General features: G+C 47.8%; 1 protein-coding gene across 1 annotated transcript; it reads left to right on the plus strand.

The window, feature by feature from the left end:
• The first annotated feature begins 11496 nt into the window (after positions 1-11496).
• On the plus strand, positions 11497-11838 carry LOC119444677 (uncharacterized). The gene has a single exon (XM_037709042.1). The coding sequence runs from the start codon at positions 11497-11499 to the stop codon at positions 11836-11838; it is 342 nt and encodes a 113-aa protein (XP_037564970.1).
• The last annotated feature ends 1256 nt before the right edge of the window (positions 11839-13094 follow it).

Raw genomic sequence — 13094 nt, forward strand, 5'->3', positions numbered from 1 at the left:
TGTGCGGGTACAAAAGCGGGAGTCATATTATGCGATAGCAAATTAGCTATGCGAAATTTTAACAAAGGGAGGATCTCGGAAGAGGCCCTCCAATTTCTGCTCAAAAACCATAAGTAGAAAAACCCAGAGTAGACCCAGGTTGCGCAGGGATGACCTCGTCCAGTTTCATGACGCCCCCACTTCCGGGCACTTAGGCGTCTCCAGAACTTAGGATCGGATATGACGACGTTTTTTTCTGGAAGGGCCTTCATTGTTCCGTTCGCTCCTACGTAACATCTTGTGACCTGTGTAAGCGTCGCACGAAACCTGCGACTCAACCTGCTGGTCTCCTTCGGCCAATTAACGTTCCAAGCCAGCCGTTTTGTCGAGTGGGCCTGAACTTGCTCGGTCTCTTTCCAATTTACACGAAAGGGAACAAATGGATTGCAGTCGTTACAGATTATACCACGCAATATGCAATTACTCGAGCGTTGCCAACCAGCTACGCCGCAGATGTAGTCGACTTCATACTGTACGACGTCATCCTCCAACATGGTGCTCCACGTAACCTACTCACAGATCACGGTCGCTGCTTCCTGTTTCGTGTGGTCGACGATTTACTTCAATCATGTACTAATCATCACAACTTGAGCTCATATCACCGTCAAACCAATGGACTCACCGAATGCCTCAACCGTACACTGACCGACATGCTTTCCATGTACGTTTCCGATGACCACCATGATTGGCACGTTGCCCTTCCGTTCGTCACAACGCAGTGCGTCACGAAACTGCCGGATACTCACTCTTCTATCTTCTCTTTGAACGCCACTCCTTATTACCCTTTGACACCTGGCTCCCTTCTGATCCGGCCTCCACATCCACGGCTTCCTTTACGAAAATCGCGCGGCTGATATTTTTAGACCTTGAGGTTCGGGGGTGCCTGGTCACCCGTGTTGACGTGGGCGTGGAGCCATACGATACGACTCGGGTGGTCCTTGGGGGTGCGTATTTTCTTAAGAATGTTGATGGCTTTAGGTTAAATGCGTCCTTTGGCAAAGTTTCTCACCACCGCCTGGGAGTCGCTCAGGACGGTGTTGCAATCCGGATTCGAGAGGGCCAGGGCAATGGCTACCTCCTCGGCTTCCTCTGCATGTTGGGTTTCGACGCTACACCCGTTGTCAGTTTTGGAGTTGGTGTCTATTACTGCGATAGTGAAGCGACTACCATCGGGGTGTTCCGCGGCGTCAACGAAGCGCGCGTCCCTTCCGTACGATCGGAGGAGGGTTTTAGCTCTTGCTAGCCTGCGGCCTTTGTTGAAGTCAGGGTGGACGTTCCGAGGGATGGCTGCAACGTGTGTGGTTTCTCGGATTTCCTTGGGTATCTGCGCTTTGTGTCAGCGTTGTTTGTGGTGCGCGATGCCCAGTCGATCGAGGATGTATCGGCCCGTGTCGGTCTCTGTTAGTCTTTCGAGCTGAGATATGCGTTCTGCTTCGGCGATCTCCTCGAGCGTGTTGTGCAGTCCTAGCTCGAGGAGGAGTTGGCGGAGTCCCGGACTGGCGGAGTCCGGGACGCCGAGGGCAAGCTTAAATGTCCTTCGGATGAGCACGTTAATCTTGTTTCTTTCTCTAGTTGACCAGTTGTGAAAGGCCGCCACGTAGGCAATATGGCTGATGGTGAAAGCGTGGATGAGCCTGATGGCGCTTTCCTCCCTCATGCCATTTCTTCTGTTTGTGATCCGCCGGATTGGGCGCATGGCGTTGCTAACCTTGGTCGTTAGTTTGTTGAGTCTCGTCATTAACTCCGTTCGTTTCATTGAACATACCTAGGACCTTGATCTTGCGTACCTTTGGGATTTAGATCCCTTCCTGTGTGTGGATTTTGATTTCTCCGTGTTGTGTCGGTTCGCCGTATCCCTTGGGTGGGTTGCCCTTGAGGTTGGGACGGTATAGCAGGAGTTCTGACTTTCCGAGGGATAACCTACCGAGGGTACCCGTCCCCGCGAGGAACTGTTCTACCTTGCGTACGGATTCTTGGAGTTTGATCTCTATTTGGCCGTCGCTTCCGTTACTAGTCCACATCGTGATGTCATCGGCGTAGATGGTATGGTGGACGCCATGCACTTCTTGTAGCTTCCGCGGGAGGTCGAGCATCACGAGGTTGAAGAGCAGGGGGGATATGACCGATCCCTGCGGCGTTCCCTCGCTGCCCATGTTCAGTTCTTCCGTTTTCATGTCTCCGGCAATGAGAGTGGCTTTTCGGTCCGTGAGGAAGTCCCTGACGTAGTTGTATGCTCGGACGCCCAGGTTCAGATTTGAGATTTGGTCTAGGACGGCGGAGTGCGCCACGTTGTCGAACGCTTTTTCTAGATCGAGGCCGACGATCGCCTTGGTGCCCCGGGTTCGGTCGTCTAGAATCTGTTCCTTGAGCTGTAGCGTGGCGTCCTGTGTGGAGAGGTGAGCGAGGAAACCAATCATGGTGTGTGGATATGCGCGTGTCTCCTCGAGGTATGCGTTTATGCGGTTGAGGAAGGCGTGTTCCATGACCTTCCCGATGCAAGACGTCAGCGAGATCGGTCTTAGCTTTTCGAGGCTCGGGGGCTTTCCGGGTTTGGGAATGAGGATGACCTTGGATGTCTTCCATTGGAGTGGGATATTGCCTTCTTTCCAGCAACCGTTGATGAACTCGGTGAGCTTGTCGATGAACTTGTCGTCTAGGTTTCTTTCGGATTTATTTGTGATTCTGTATGGCCCCGGCGCGGATTTGCCGTTGAGTACGTGCAGCGCCGTTCTGATTTCGGCCATGCTGAAGGGTTCTTCTAGGGCGGTGTTCGGCTCACCCAGATATTCCCATTGCTGGACTGTGAATTTTTGAGGTAGGTATTTGTTTCTCAGTTTTGAATGACACTGTTTCGGTCCGTTGCGTTTATCTCCGTGTAGAGGAGCCTGCGCAGGCTATCTCGGTGGTTGGATTTACTCTTCGTTTGATCTAGGAGGTGTTTGAGGAGCTTCCATGTCTCGCCGTTGTGAAGTTGGCCGTCCGCGGCGTTGCATACCTCGTCTCATTGTTGCCTGCTCAGCGTTTGACAGTGCTCTTCGATCTCTCGGTTGAGATCAGCGACTTTTTGAGATCAGCGGCTCAGCGAACGGTGGGATGTGACGGAGACAGGAATGTCCCCAATCGACACAATGTTTGACAGCTTTGAGCATTGAACACTGTCTCGGAGGTCGAGCAGCAAATCGCCACTGGACATTTTGGAAAGCTTGTAGCCAGGGCCTAGGGCTTCTGTCACGGACTTAGATACTGCGAATGGTGACAACATTCTTGCTGGCTTTTCTTGTGCGTTAATGTACACTACATGGTAGTTTGAAAAGTTCACTTATGTCGTAAGCCTTTAAAATGTTTACGTTACATTATGAACAGTGAGACAACCATGATGACCGCTGGTGCAATCAACGGTAGGATTCGCTTCATGACAGGTTCATATGGCACATTATCTACGTATTAACACAAAGTGGTAATACATAGATAAAATGCCACTATCTATAACGAAAACTAATAAAGCTGCAATAGGTGATTGCTCTGATGATTCGTTATTCGCGCGCTATCTGAATTATCTTCATTTAAGATAGAGTTAATCCGATGAGCATGTTAATCTGCTCGAAACGTGAATGCATCGAGCTCAGAGCTGGTGGCTGGTGGCGATTTAGTGCCGACATGGGCCGTTGGGGGACACCGAGCTCATGCATTGTTATATACGATGAAAGCGATCGAGAGCCTTTGGGAGGCATTGTGACTGCATTCGGTTTAACAGCGCTCACCCAGCACTCATCGCTTTTGCAAAAATTTTGCGGTGGCCGTGCGCTGCGAGTAATGCGTTTCAATTTCTGAGCACTCAACATCTCGCGGAGCTATGTTAGGTGATGAACGCACTCTACCACTCGGTAGCGCAAGAGCACAACGGAGAAAGTTCGTTCGAGTGCAAAGACGGAGGCGAGAGCACTAAGGACAGCCATTCGCTTAAGCCCTGTCAAAAGAGCCAAATAAATGAGTTCGGCTGAGTGAAGGAATGATTCGCTTGCATAAGTATATATCTGGCAGTTAGGCTATTTATAGACAGTGTTTGTTAGTTTATTACGTAATTTAGCAGCGAACGTAGCCGACAACCACCGTATCAGCAATGGCAGCGCAGATGGCTATGGATATTAGCCAACTGTCCTGTGTTGAGCTAATTCATGTGACGTCGTTTCTTTTAAACAGAAATCTGCGGAGGGAAACAAAAAAACCTATTTCGGCGGTAAACTATTTGATTTGTACAAAATTTGTTTGAAAACATGCAGCTGTGTTTAGCGCGGCGCATGAGCGATTCTATTAGTCATTCGACCAGTCTAGCGCACTCCTTTTCTCGCAAAACAACTCGTGAGTCATTCTATGACTCAATTTATCAATGTACCGCGCTCCTTTTCTCGCAAAACAACTCGTGAGTCATTCTATGACTCAATTTATCAATCTACCGCGCTCCCTTTCGCGGAAAAACAACACATATATCAAATGTACAGCTTTGTGTATTATGTGTCTATGCAAATTGTAACCTTTGCGAGAGAAAAGAAACCAGGTAAGGCGAAAAAATACTGCCTCTCCTTAGCTCTTGCAAGAATGTCTACATTCTGAGGACAATTGTCATCATGTTACAATTCTTTAAGGCTATTCTAAGAAACCTTACATGTACTCTAGAAATGGGCACTACAACAAGCCAGAGAAAAAAGCAAAACAGCCGAAAAGCGCAATGACAACCTTTTTGAGCTCGTAAAAGAATCACGAAAAATATTAACTCGTACAAAAACGATACACAACGCTGTTTTCGGTACGGTTTCCTCAGTAGTTGTGGTAGGCAGCAGTGAAGAGCTAAAGAAAGGCGCAGTTCCGATAGCGAATTAGTCGACAGCTATACGAGGTAGGGCTGCAAGTACGGAAGTAGTTTTATCAGCCATATTGCCAGCATTCGCTTACTAGAGAGAGAGAATTTATTTGAAAGGCAGAGAGGTCGGCCTAAGCGAGCATGCTCTGGCCTGCTACTCATTCGTTTACTAACTAAGTTAACAAGCACGCGGTCACCCGCGCACAAGTAAACATGAACGCTTCTCGCTCGATGACCACAGAAACTCGCTGTCAAGACGCTGGAGTGAGGAAGTGCGGCAGCAGCAATGAGTGAAGTGACCTTCGTTCTGTCTCTTACTTCAACGCGAACTAAACGTCGAAAGCACAGCGCATACGAAGGTACCGGCATTCGGCGTATTTTGTCCACATTGCGGATCGCTTTCAAGATACGGGGCGCCGGCCGCGTCGTAAGGAGCAGCCACCGGAGTAGAATGCATCCCCCCTATCCTCGCCTCCCCCGCTCCGTGCCACATGCACGACAGAAAACGGTGCGTTCCCGCTCGCCTCTCTCCCTCGCGCGCGCAAGATTGATCTGCGATTGTCGTATGACCCTCGCAAGCTTTCACTCGCAGTTACAGCGTACGGCATGTGGCGACGATGTCATCGTGTTTGGACATTACACGGAAGGTCACGGTGACTACGATGGTGACAGAAATGACAGAAATGCGCTTGGGGTGCCCATCTAATTGCTGTCGCAATAAAACTCCTTTTGCTATGTCAGTGCGCCTGTTACAGCGACGACAAAGTCTACCAGGATCTTTGCCTAGCCATCGTAATATTCGGGTGTTTGTGAGGCCAACTCCGCCACTCCATTGCCATTTCGTGAAGGAAAAAACAACTTAACCCCCCCCCCCCCCCCCGGGTCTTCAAGCCATTTCTGTGTGGCAGCATGCACTTTGAGCTGGATCCGCTAACAACTGGTGGAATAACTCGCGAAAATTTGCTACACTGTATTGTTGCACTCCTTCAGATTGGACACGGCTCTTTAGAAAAAAAAAAAAAACATGAAGGGAACTTTCTTCCCGCACTGCACATATCCTGCACACATTCATATTATTCTTGCACTGTCATCAATATGGCATTACAGTCAGTTCAGCTCGCTCAGGCGCTTCCCTGACTGCCGATACGCACCATTTCACCACACTTTGACAGAAGCCTGCTGCTGGAAATTTGCGCCACTGCTTTATTGCTTTCGACTCTTTGTCCAGGATAAACAGAACGTGTACTAAAGTTTCTCTATCACGCGCTCTTAGGTGTGATACAGAAACAAAAAAAAAGACAGGGCGTGATAAAAGAAGTCAACAGTGAGAGCTTTCGCCTTACTTCTCGACTCCTTGCGCCCTCTCCCAAGTATGACAAATGGAGAGAACAAGGGTAATTTTATATAAGTTTATAATAGCTCCTTCGATCCATCACGTGCTGAGGAAGATATTATCACACTACAATATTGCGCCTGCCGGCTGTCTGAAGCGAAGTAATCATTGTGCTTTAGGGTTCAGTAGTAGCACAGAATATGTCGAGAGTTGCATACGGGTCAATTTCAAAAATTTATAGCTTGCATAAAACAAAAGTCAAAATTGAAGAACAACGCAAATCGAACGCCAACAAGCAAGCTTATCTACGCCCCTGGTGTAATAATTTTAGGAGGGCCTCATTGCGAAAATTGTGGACGAATCTTAACCAAAACAGAAACTTTTGTTTGTTAGCTTTAGTATTTCATGAGCTTCCTACAATGTGTTGGTACCAAAATAAGTTCAGTGTAATATACATCTCTTGGACACTCGAATCAAATAGGTTTGATATAAACGTATAATAGTTGTGGCAGGAACAAATTGCCAGTTTGTTAGATTTTGTCAGAGTTACGGACAGCTGAGGGATTTTTTTTCTGACTGAAGTGGCCCACAGGCTTATATGTACATACTGAAGCCGGATCCTTGTAGGTTCAGTAGGGGACTTTGCGCAGCGATAGACAGTAAAATATTTCTTATATAGAGTTTTTGCACAATCTCCGTTGACCAAACTTCAAACGCACGTCGTCTGATAGAAAAAAAATTCTTCAGAAATTATACATTAAAAAATCACTCTGGGAAAGGTGGTAAAGAGACGTTATTTTTTAAACTGTACCTCAGATGGTAGAGCGACACGTCTGGGACACTCGGGGTGGAATTACCCTTCTCCTAGTACACGCGCTTTTATACTTTGAAGAGTCCCTAGTTTGTGAAGAAGCTGTTCGCTTCTAATGATCCATATATGCTTTTAATGTATGTTATCATTTAAATCTTGCTATTGCTGTGAATACTACTAGGTGAACATAGTTTTATAATAAATTTGGAAGATGCTGCTGAATATCTCGCACTGCTAAAAAGTTGTACCAATTTCAATACAATTCTCTTTTTCCACTTTTTTTATTACCTCCGGTGTCAGAAAATTACTACAAGCACACCTCTGTGTACCTAACCTGCTTCCGAAGGTTGGCGGTAAGCCCTAAAGAATAGAACGCTCAAGATGACAATGCATTTTTTAGGAACCAATTTAAAAGATATGGCGGACGTCACAATACAGGTGATGTGTTCGAACTTTCTCGCTAATTAGGCAAATACACTAAGTATTCATTTATATAGTGCAGTTACATGACTGCTGGCATTACAAAGTTTGTAGCTACGCACGAGGTGATTTTTAAATAGCCCGATAATTATTTCTCTTGGTCCCTGCAGCAGAACATTGTTTCTTACTTTCTCACTGGTAAACTTAAACTTGGCGCTTGAGGATGGCAAAAAAAAAAAAAAAACCACGTGCACAATTCATTTCATCTGTTCACGACTATACAGAGGGCTTTCCAGCTCCTGAATAATCTGACAAAGAACAAGTTTTCAGGGCACTGGCTGTGGTTGTGTCTGTGCGACTAGATAATATCGGGGTCCTTCAATACTTTTCTCCTGGTGATGAAATTCCCGCGTAACGCTATGGGAGAGCTTCATATAGCGCCCGCAGTTACCGCGCTGCGTCGCTGGCGTCGCTAGAAGGGCGACGGGCAAAGCGGCCGCTGCCGCCGGAAAGCGGAGTGTCGGCGCGGCGTGCTGTTGTGCGTAGTTGTTTTTTGTTTCGTCTGAACATGTGTCTCCATGTAGTGACATCGACACTTCGTAATTCCCCATGGCAGTGATGCCTAACACTTGTTGTGAGCCAGGCTGCCGCTCGGGATACAAGGGCGTCGACGAAAATGCCTCCCTATTCTGTTAACCAGCCAACCCGGAACTACGCGACAGGTGGAAGCGAGCAATCCCGCAACAAGAGACTGCCGGGTTCGCGTTCGAATAGAATTACTTTCGCGTGTGCGAAAAACATTTTCATGCCGGAGACATTATTCGTGCAGACGTACGTACAGTGAATAAAAACGTTGTGTCACTGCCACGCGATCGACCCAAACTGGTCGAAGACGCCATTTCGAGGATTTTCCAAGGTGTACCTGTGTACTTGTCTAAGCCCAAAGAACGTTCGCATGCCCCGACACGGCGCCCACCTGCAAAAAGGCAGCGAGCGGTATCTTCAAACTGCGCTGAAGCCGAAGTTGCGGCCGTCGCAACTGCAGACGATGCAGCTGAAGAAGAAATTCACGGTAAGTCTGGTACACACCTTTGGAGTATGCTACTTGCTCACTACGCAGGCAAACTGGCATCACTCTCATTACGATATTCGTTCTTGGTCACTCTTTGCAGATGAAGTACGAACTGTGAATCGCCTTGGTAGTGCTATTGAAGAGTGCCTAGCAGAGCACGCCGTTTGCTTTGCCTCAGAGCTGCAAAGGGTGAAGGCCCAACTTCGCAGTGTGAAGCAGCCACTTCATTCGTGTCAGCGGAAGCTCGCAAAAGCGGAGGCACAGGTAAATGAAAAACGTGGCATGCAGGAAACCATTCAGAAGCTATTGGGTAGCGAGATGCTCATTATAGATCAGTGCATCACGAAGGCAAACATGAAGTCCACGAATTCAGTGCGGTAAGCCCCCGTTCCTGATGGTTTTTTTGTATAGATTGCGAAAGTGTCTGTGTTTTAGATTTTTACTTGAAGCGCGGTATTTGCAGTGAACGTGCTTACTTTCTGCTTAAGGTGTGAGGCCAAGTCAAAATTGCAATTTTTTTTCAAAATGTCAATTTTTGGTTTTCTTTTTTGTTAGATGAGGAATTTATTCTCCATCAGCTTGCTGAAAAAAGTATCTTCCTACGCAGTTTCTTTCACAAGATACATAAAAAAATGTAAACCCACCCGGCGTCTACGAAACCGAAACTGAAAGTGCCAGTTTTCTGTGGAACAAAAAAAAAAACGCCCTGGTTTGCAGTTATTTGCTGGTTATTTAAGAATCGTATCACGTAAAAAGTGTAGCAATGCCATAATAGCATTTTCAACATTTTATTTATCAATTAAAATAATAAGCACCTCACCAGGTGGACGTGCAATGTGTTTCACTGTTGTTTACGTTATGGAGGCTGCACGCGAGCTAAAGAGCAGCGGATCGTGTGATGGATGTGTTTACTCTCTCTCGCTTACTTTTTCTTACTGGCAGCCACTGAATGGGGAAGTTTAGAGCGCAAAGACGCACAAAATTGAAGTTTGTTGGCAATCAGTACAAGGCGACGTACCTGGAGACGTACAGCAAATACCTGTAATACTGCAAAGCAGGCTAGAAAAAAAAAGGAAGCCGAGGTGCAACACGAGCAAAATCAGACAAGGGCAAGACCCAAGACAAAACTGGCTACAAATATAGGGGATTTTAGCTCTCCTGATCATCTTATGTAAGCGCTATGCTTTGAAATCTTTTTGTTGATTTTCTCAGAACTCATCTTCTTACGATTTCTTCAAACAAAAACATTCATAACTTTTTCCCTAATTAAGATTGCTTTGTCAAACTTGGCACAATTTTTTCTCACGTTATTGGGTGTGCAATGAACTTCAGCAAGTAAAATCGTGCGCCAAGTTTTGATATGGAGGCCTTTTACACCAAGGCGCACCCATTGGAAGCACAAATGCTTTTGGTTATTTCATCACTATGCCTCGATAATTGATCTGATCTCAGTAATTTTGCTTCATTGCACCGATCAGGGCATCTCCTATATCACTGCCAAAAATTGCGTTTTTTTGTCGAGTTAGAGTTATGACTGTTGGCGTGAGACCCACATTTAATCAAATTTTTCAAATAAAAATATAGCAAAAATAATGCAAACTTTAAAACGCTCACATGGGCCTAAAAAGTGTGCTTTATGATGTAGACCAATAATTTGTATTGTTTATCCTTTTTTAAACTTTTTTCCCTAGCACTTGGCCTCATACCTTAATGATCCAAACGAAACAGTGATAGCGCTGACTAAAATGAAGAAGGGCCCCGCCTACTCTTAGAAATGCAATATCTATTTCAGCATAAAGAACCTACTGCTAACCAGGTAAAAGTTTTAATAGCACACACCAAAACAACTTGCAGAGTAACTGTGCACTGTATAGAAATGTGAAAATGATTGTCTAGCCATTTGATGTTAATGGCAACCACGTCTCATTTTAAATGCAGACACGCCCCTCACGTGGCCTGGGGCTACCCCAATATCACCAAGAAAGGGGCACGGGTTCACGACGCCGCACAGCAGCACGGCCTTACGCTATGGCATGACCTGCTACAACCCTTCCGAGTGGGCAACAGCGTGTCGAGGGACAGCAATCCTGATCTCACGTTCACTTGAGACGTGCAAAAGGCCACGTGGACCCGACTCCCGGACACACTTGGGAGCGATCACCACATTATTCAAATCGAGGTTGAACAATCTCACCGCGCGCCCAAGGCAGGAAAGGCGCGACTCACTGACTGGAACGCGTATAGGAATGAGCTGGACGATGTTTCGGATTGAAGACATTGAATATCGGCTAAACGGCATCGTGGATGTGGCTGACGGCCACACTAGGACGATTCATCTAGACGAGGACAATCCAGCGGTGGATAATCACCTACTGCACTTATGGGAGGCTCGGCGATCGCTTCTCAAACGATGGCGACGGGAAAAGCTCAACCGCAAGCTCCAGTGCCGAATTGCCCTATTAAGCACGCAGGCACAGGAGTACGCTGAAGAGCTAGCGAGCCAGAACTGGCGATCCTTCTATGGCCAATTTCAAGGGACGCTCAGCACAAAGAAGGCTTGGCATATACCTCGAGCCCTGGTCGACGACACCCACACCAAAGCCCAACAAACACATACAATGCACCGACAAATCCACAACTATGGTGGCACAGAGGATCATCTTCTCGAAGAATATCAGACGAAGCTACAAGGCTTAGCTAACCCGCAAACAACTCCACCAACCTTTCCACCACCAGGGAGTACAAAGTAGCGTCGAACGAAGAGCTAGATCGGCCTTTCACACAAGCAGAGTTACAGGCGGCCCTCTCTAGGTTAATACGCAATACGAGCCCGGGCAAAGACAGTCACCAACAAGCACCTTCGACAGCTACTCCCTCTGGCGTTGGCGGCTCTCCTTCGGTACTATAACGACTGCTGGATTAAGGGCGAGCTACCAAGAGCCTGGAAACACTCGGAGGTAACCATGGTACTCAAACTGAACCAACCCATCTCCATCGCCAATATCCGCCCCATCTCCCTTACGTCCTGCGCCGGGAAACTGTTTGAACACACGGTCAACGAGCGGCTCACCAGACATCTCGAGGTCAACGATCACTATCCGCACACCATGTTCCGCTTCCGCCAGATGCTCTCCACGCAGAATGTCCTCTTCCAGCTAAAGGAAGATATTCTTGACCATTTGAGCAAACACAGCAAGTCATCTATTCTAGCTCTAGACGTAAAGGGCACCTTCGATAACGTGAGCCATGAAGCCATTCTCTGTAACTTAGAAGATATCGGCTGTGATGCCAAAACATACGCCTAAATGCGCGCTTTCCTCACCAACCGCACGGCCACGGTGGGAATTGCCAATCTCCGGAGCAAGACATTCCACCTACCTAGCAGTGGTACGCCGCAGGGTTCGGTAGTCTCGCCACTCTTCTTCAACTTGGCCCTCTTCAAACTTCCCCGCCTCCTAGACACCGTGCCAGGGATATTTCATGCTCTATATGCAAATGATATCACACTGTGGACGAGAGGCGCGAGCAAGGGCAAACGGAAGGACCGTCTTCAGGAGGCGGTGAACATCATCGAACGATACCTGAACAGCTGCGGCCTCCACTGTGCCCCGGATAAATCCGAGCTATTAGTACTCGGAGCACGCACCCGGGGCAGGCCCCCAAGCCATGACGCAGCGGACCCACAAGTCCTTCTTCAGGGAGTCCCGATACCGAAGGTCAACTGACTTCGAATCCTCGGACTCCATATACATAAGGACGGGTCCGGCTCCGCCACACTCCCTAGGCTACAGAACACCGTGGCAGAGCTGACTGACCTGATACGACGGGTGGCAAATCGCCGCAATGGCCTCAAAGAGCACGACACCTTGCGAATGGTACAAGCCCTCCTTTACACCCGTATTACATGCGGAACTCTTTACCTCAACCTGAAGACAGCCGAGAAACAAAAGCTAAACCTCCTAATACTAAAGGCCACGAAGCTCGCCCTAGGACTGCCAAAAACCGTCTCCACTGACCGATTTCTTCGCATGGGAGTTCACAACTCCTGGGAAGAACTCGCGGAAGCGCACCTCATCAACCAGATCGAGAGACTCAAGCTTACAACGACAGGCCGAGCAGTCCTCCGAGGCACAGGATACGCAACCAAGCTAGAACTCGATGGCGAACGTAAGGAAAAGGTGATGTCGAAGCTACGAGATTGTCTACAAGTTCATCAGATCCCTCGGAACATTCATCCAGAACACCATCGAGGCAGACGGCTCGCCAGGGTAAACGCCATCAGACACAAGCACCTTAACGACCCGCAGGCGCTCTACGTGGACGCTGCCAAGTAACCGGGCCGAAACGCCTTCGCCATCAGCGTCACAGACTACAGGGGGACGACACTGGCGTTTTGCGAAAATTCTCGCCAAACGTACGGACACAGCAGAGGAGGCCGCTATAGCACTCGCCACACATACAAGCGAGGATGCCATAGTGATCTTCACCGATTCTCAAACATCGGCACGCAACTACATGAAGGGCAGAATCTCCATCAAAGCGATGAACATAATATAACGTG

This window comes from Dermacentor silvarum, chromosome 3 (genome assembly GCF_013339745.2).
Source record: "Dermacentor silvarum isolate Dsil-2018 chromosome 3, BIME_Dsil_1.4, whole genome shotgun sequence".
Taxonomy (NCBI): domain Eukaryota; kingdom Metazoa; phylum Arthropoda; class Arachnida; order Ixodida; family Ixodidae; genus Dermacentor; species Dermacentor silvarum.

What these genes read in the sequence shown, in the direction of transcription:
- LOC119444677 (XM_037709042.1), top strand. Translation starts at nt 11,497, where the DNA reads ATGGTACTCAAACTGAACCAACCCATCTCCATCGCCAATATCCGCCCC.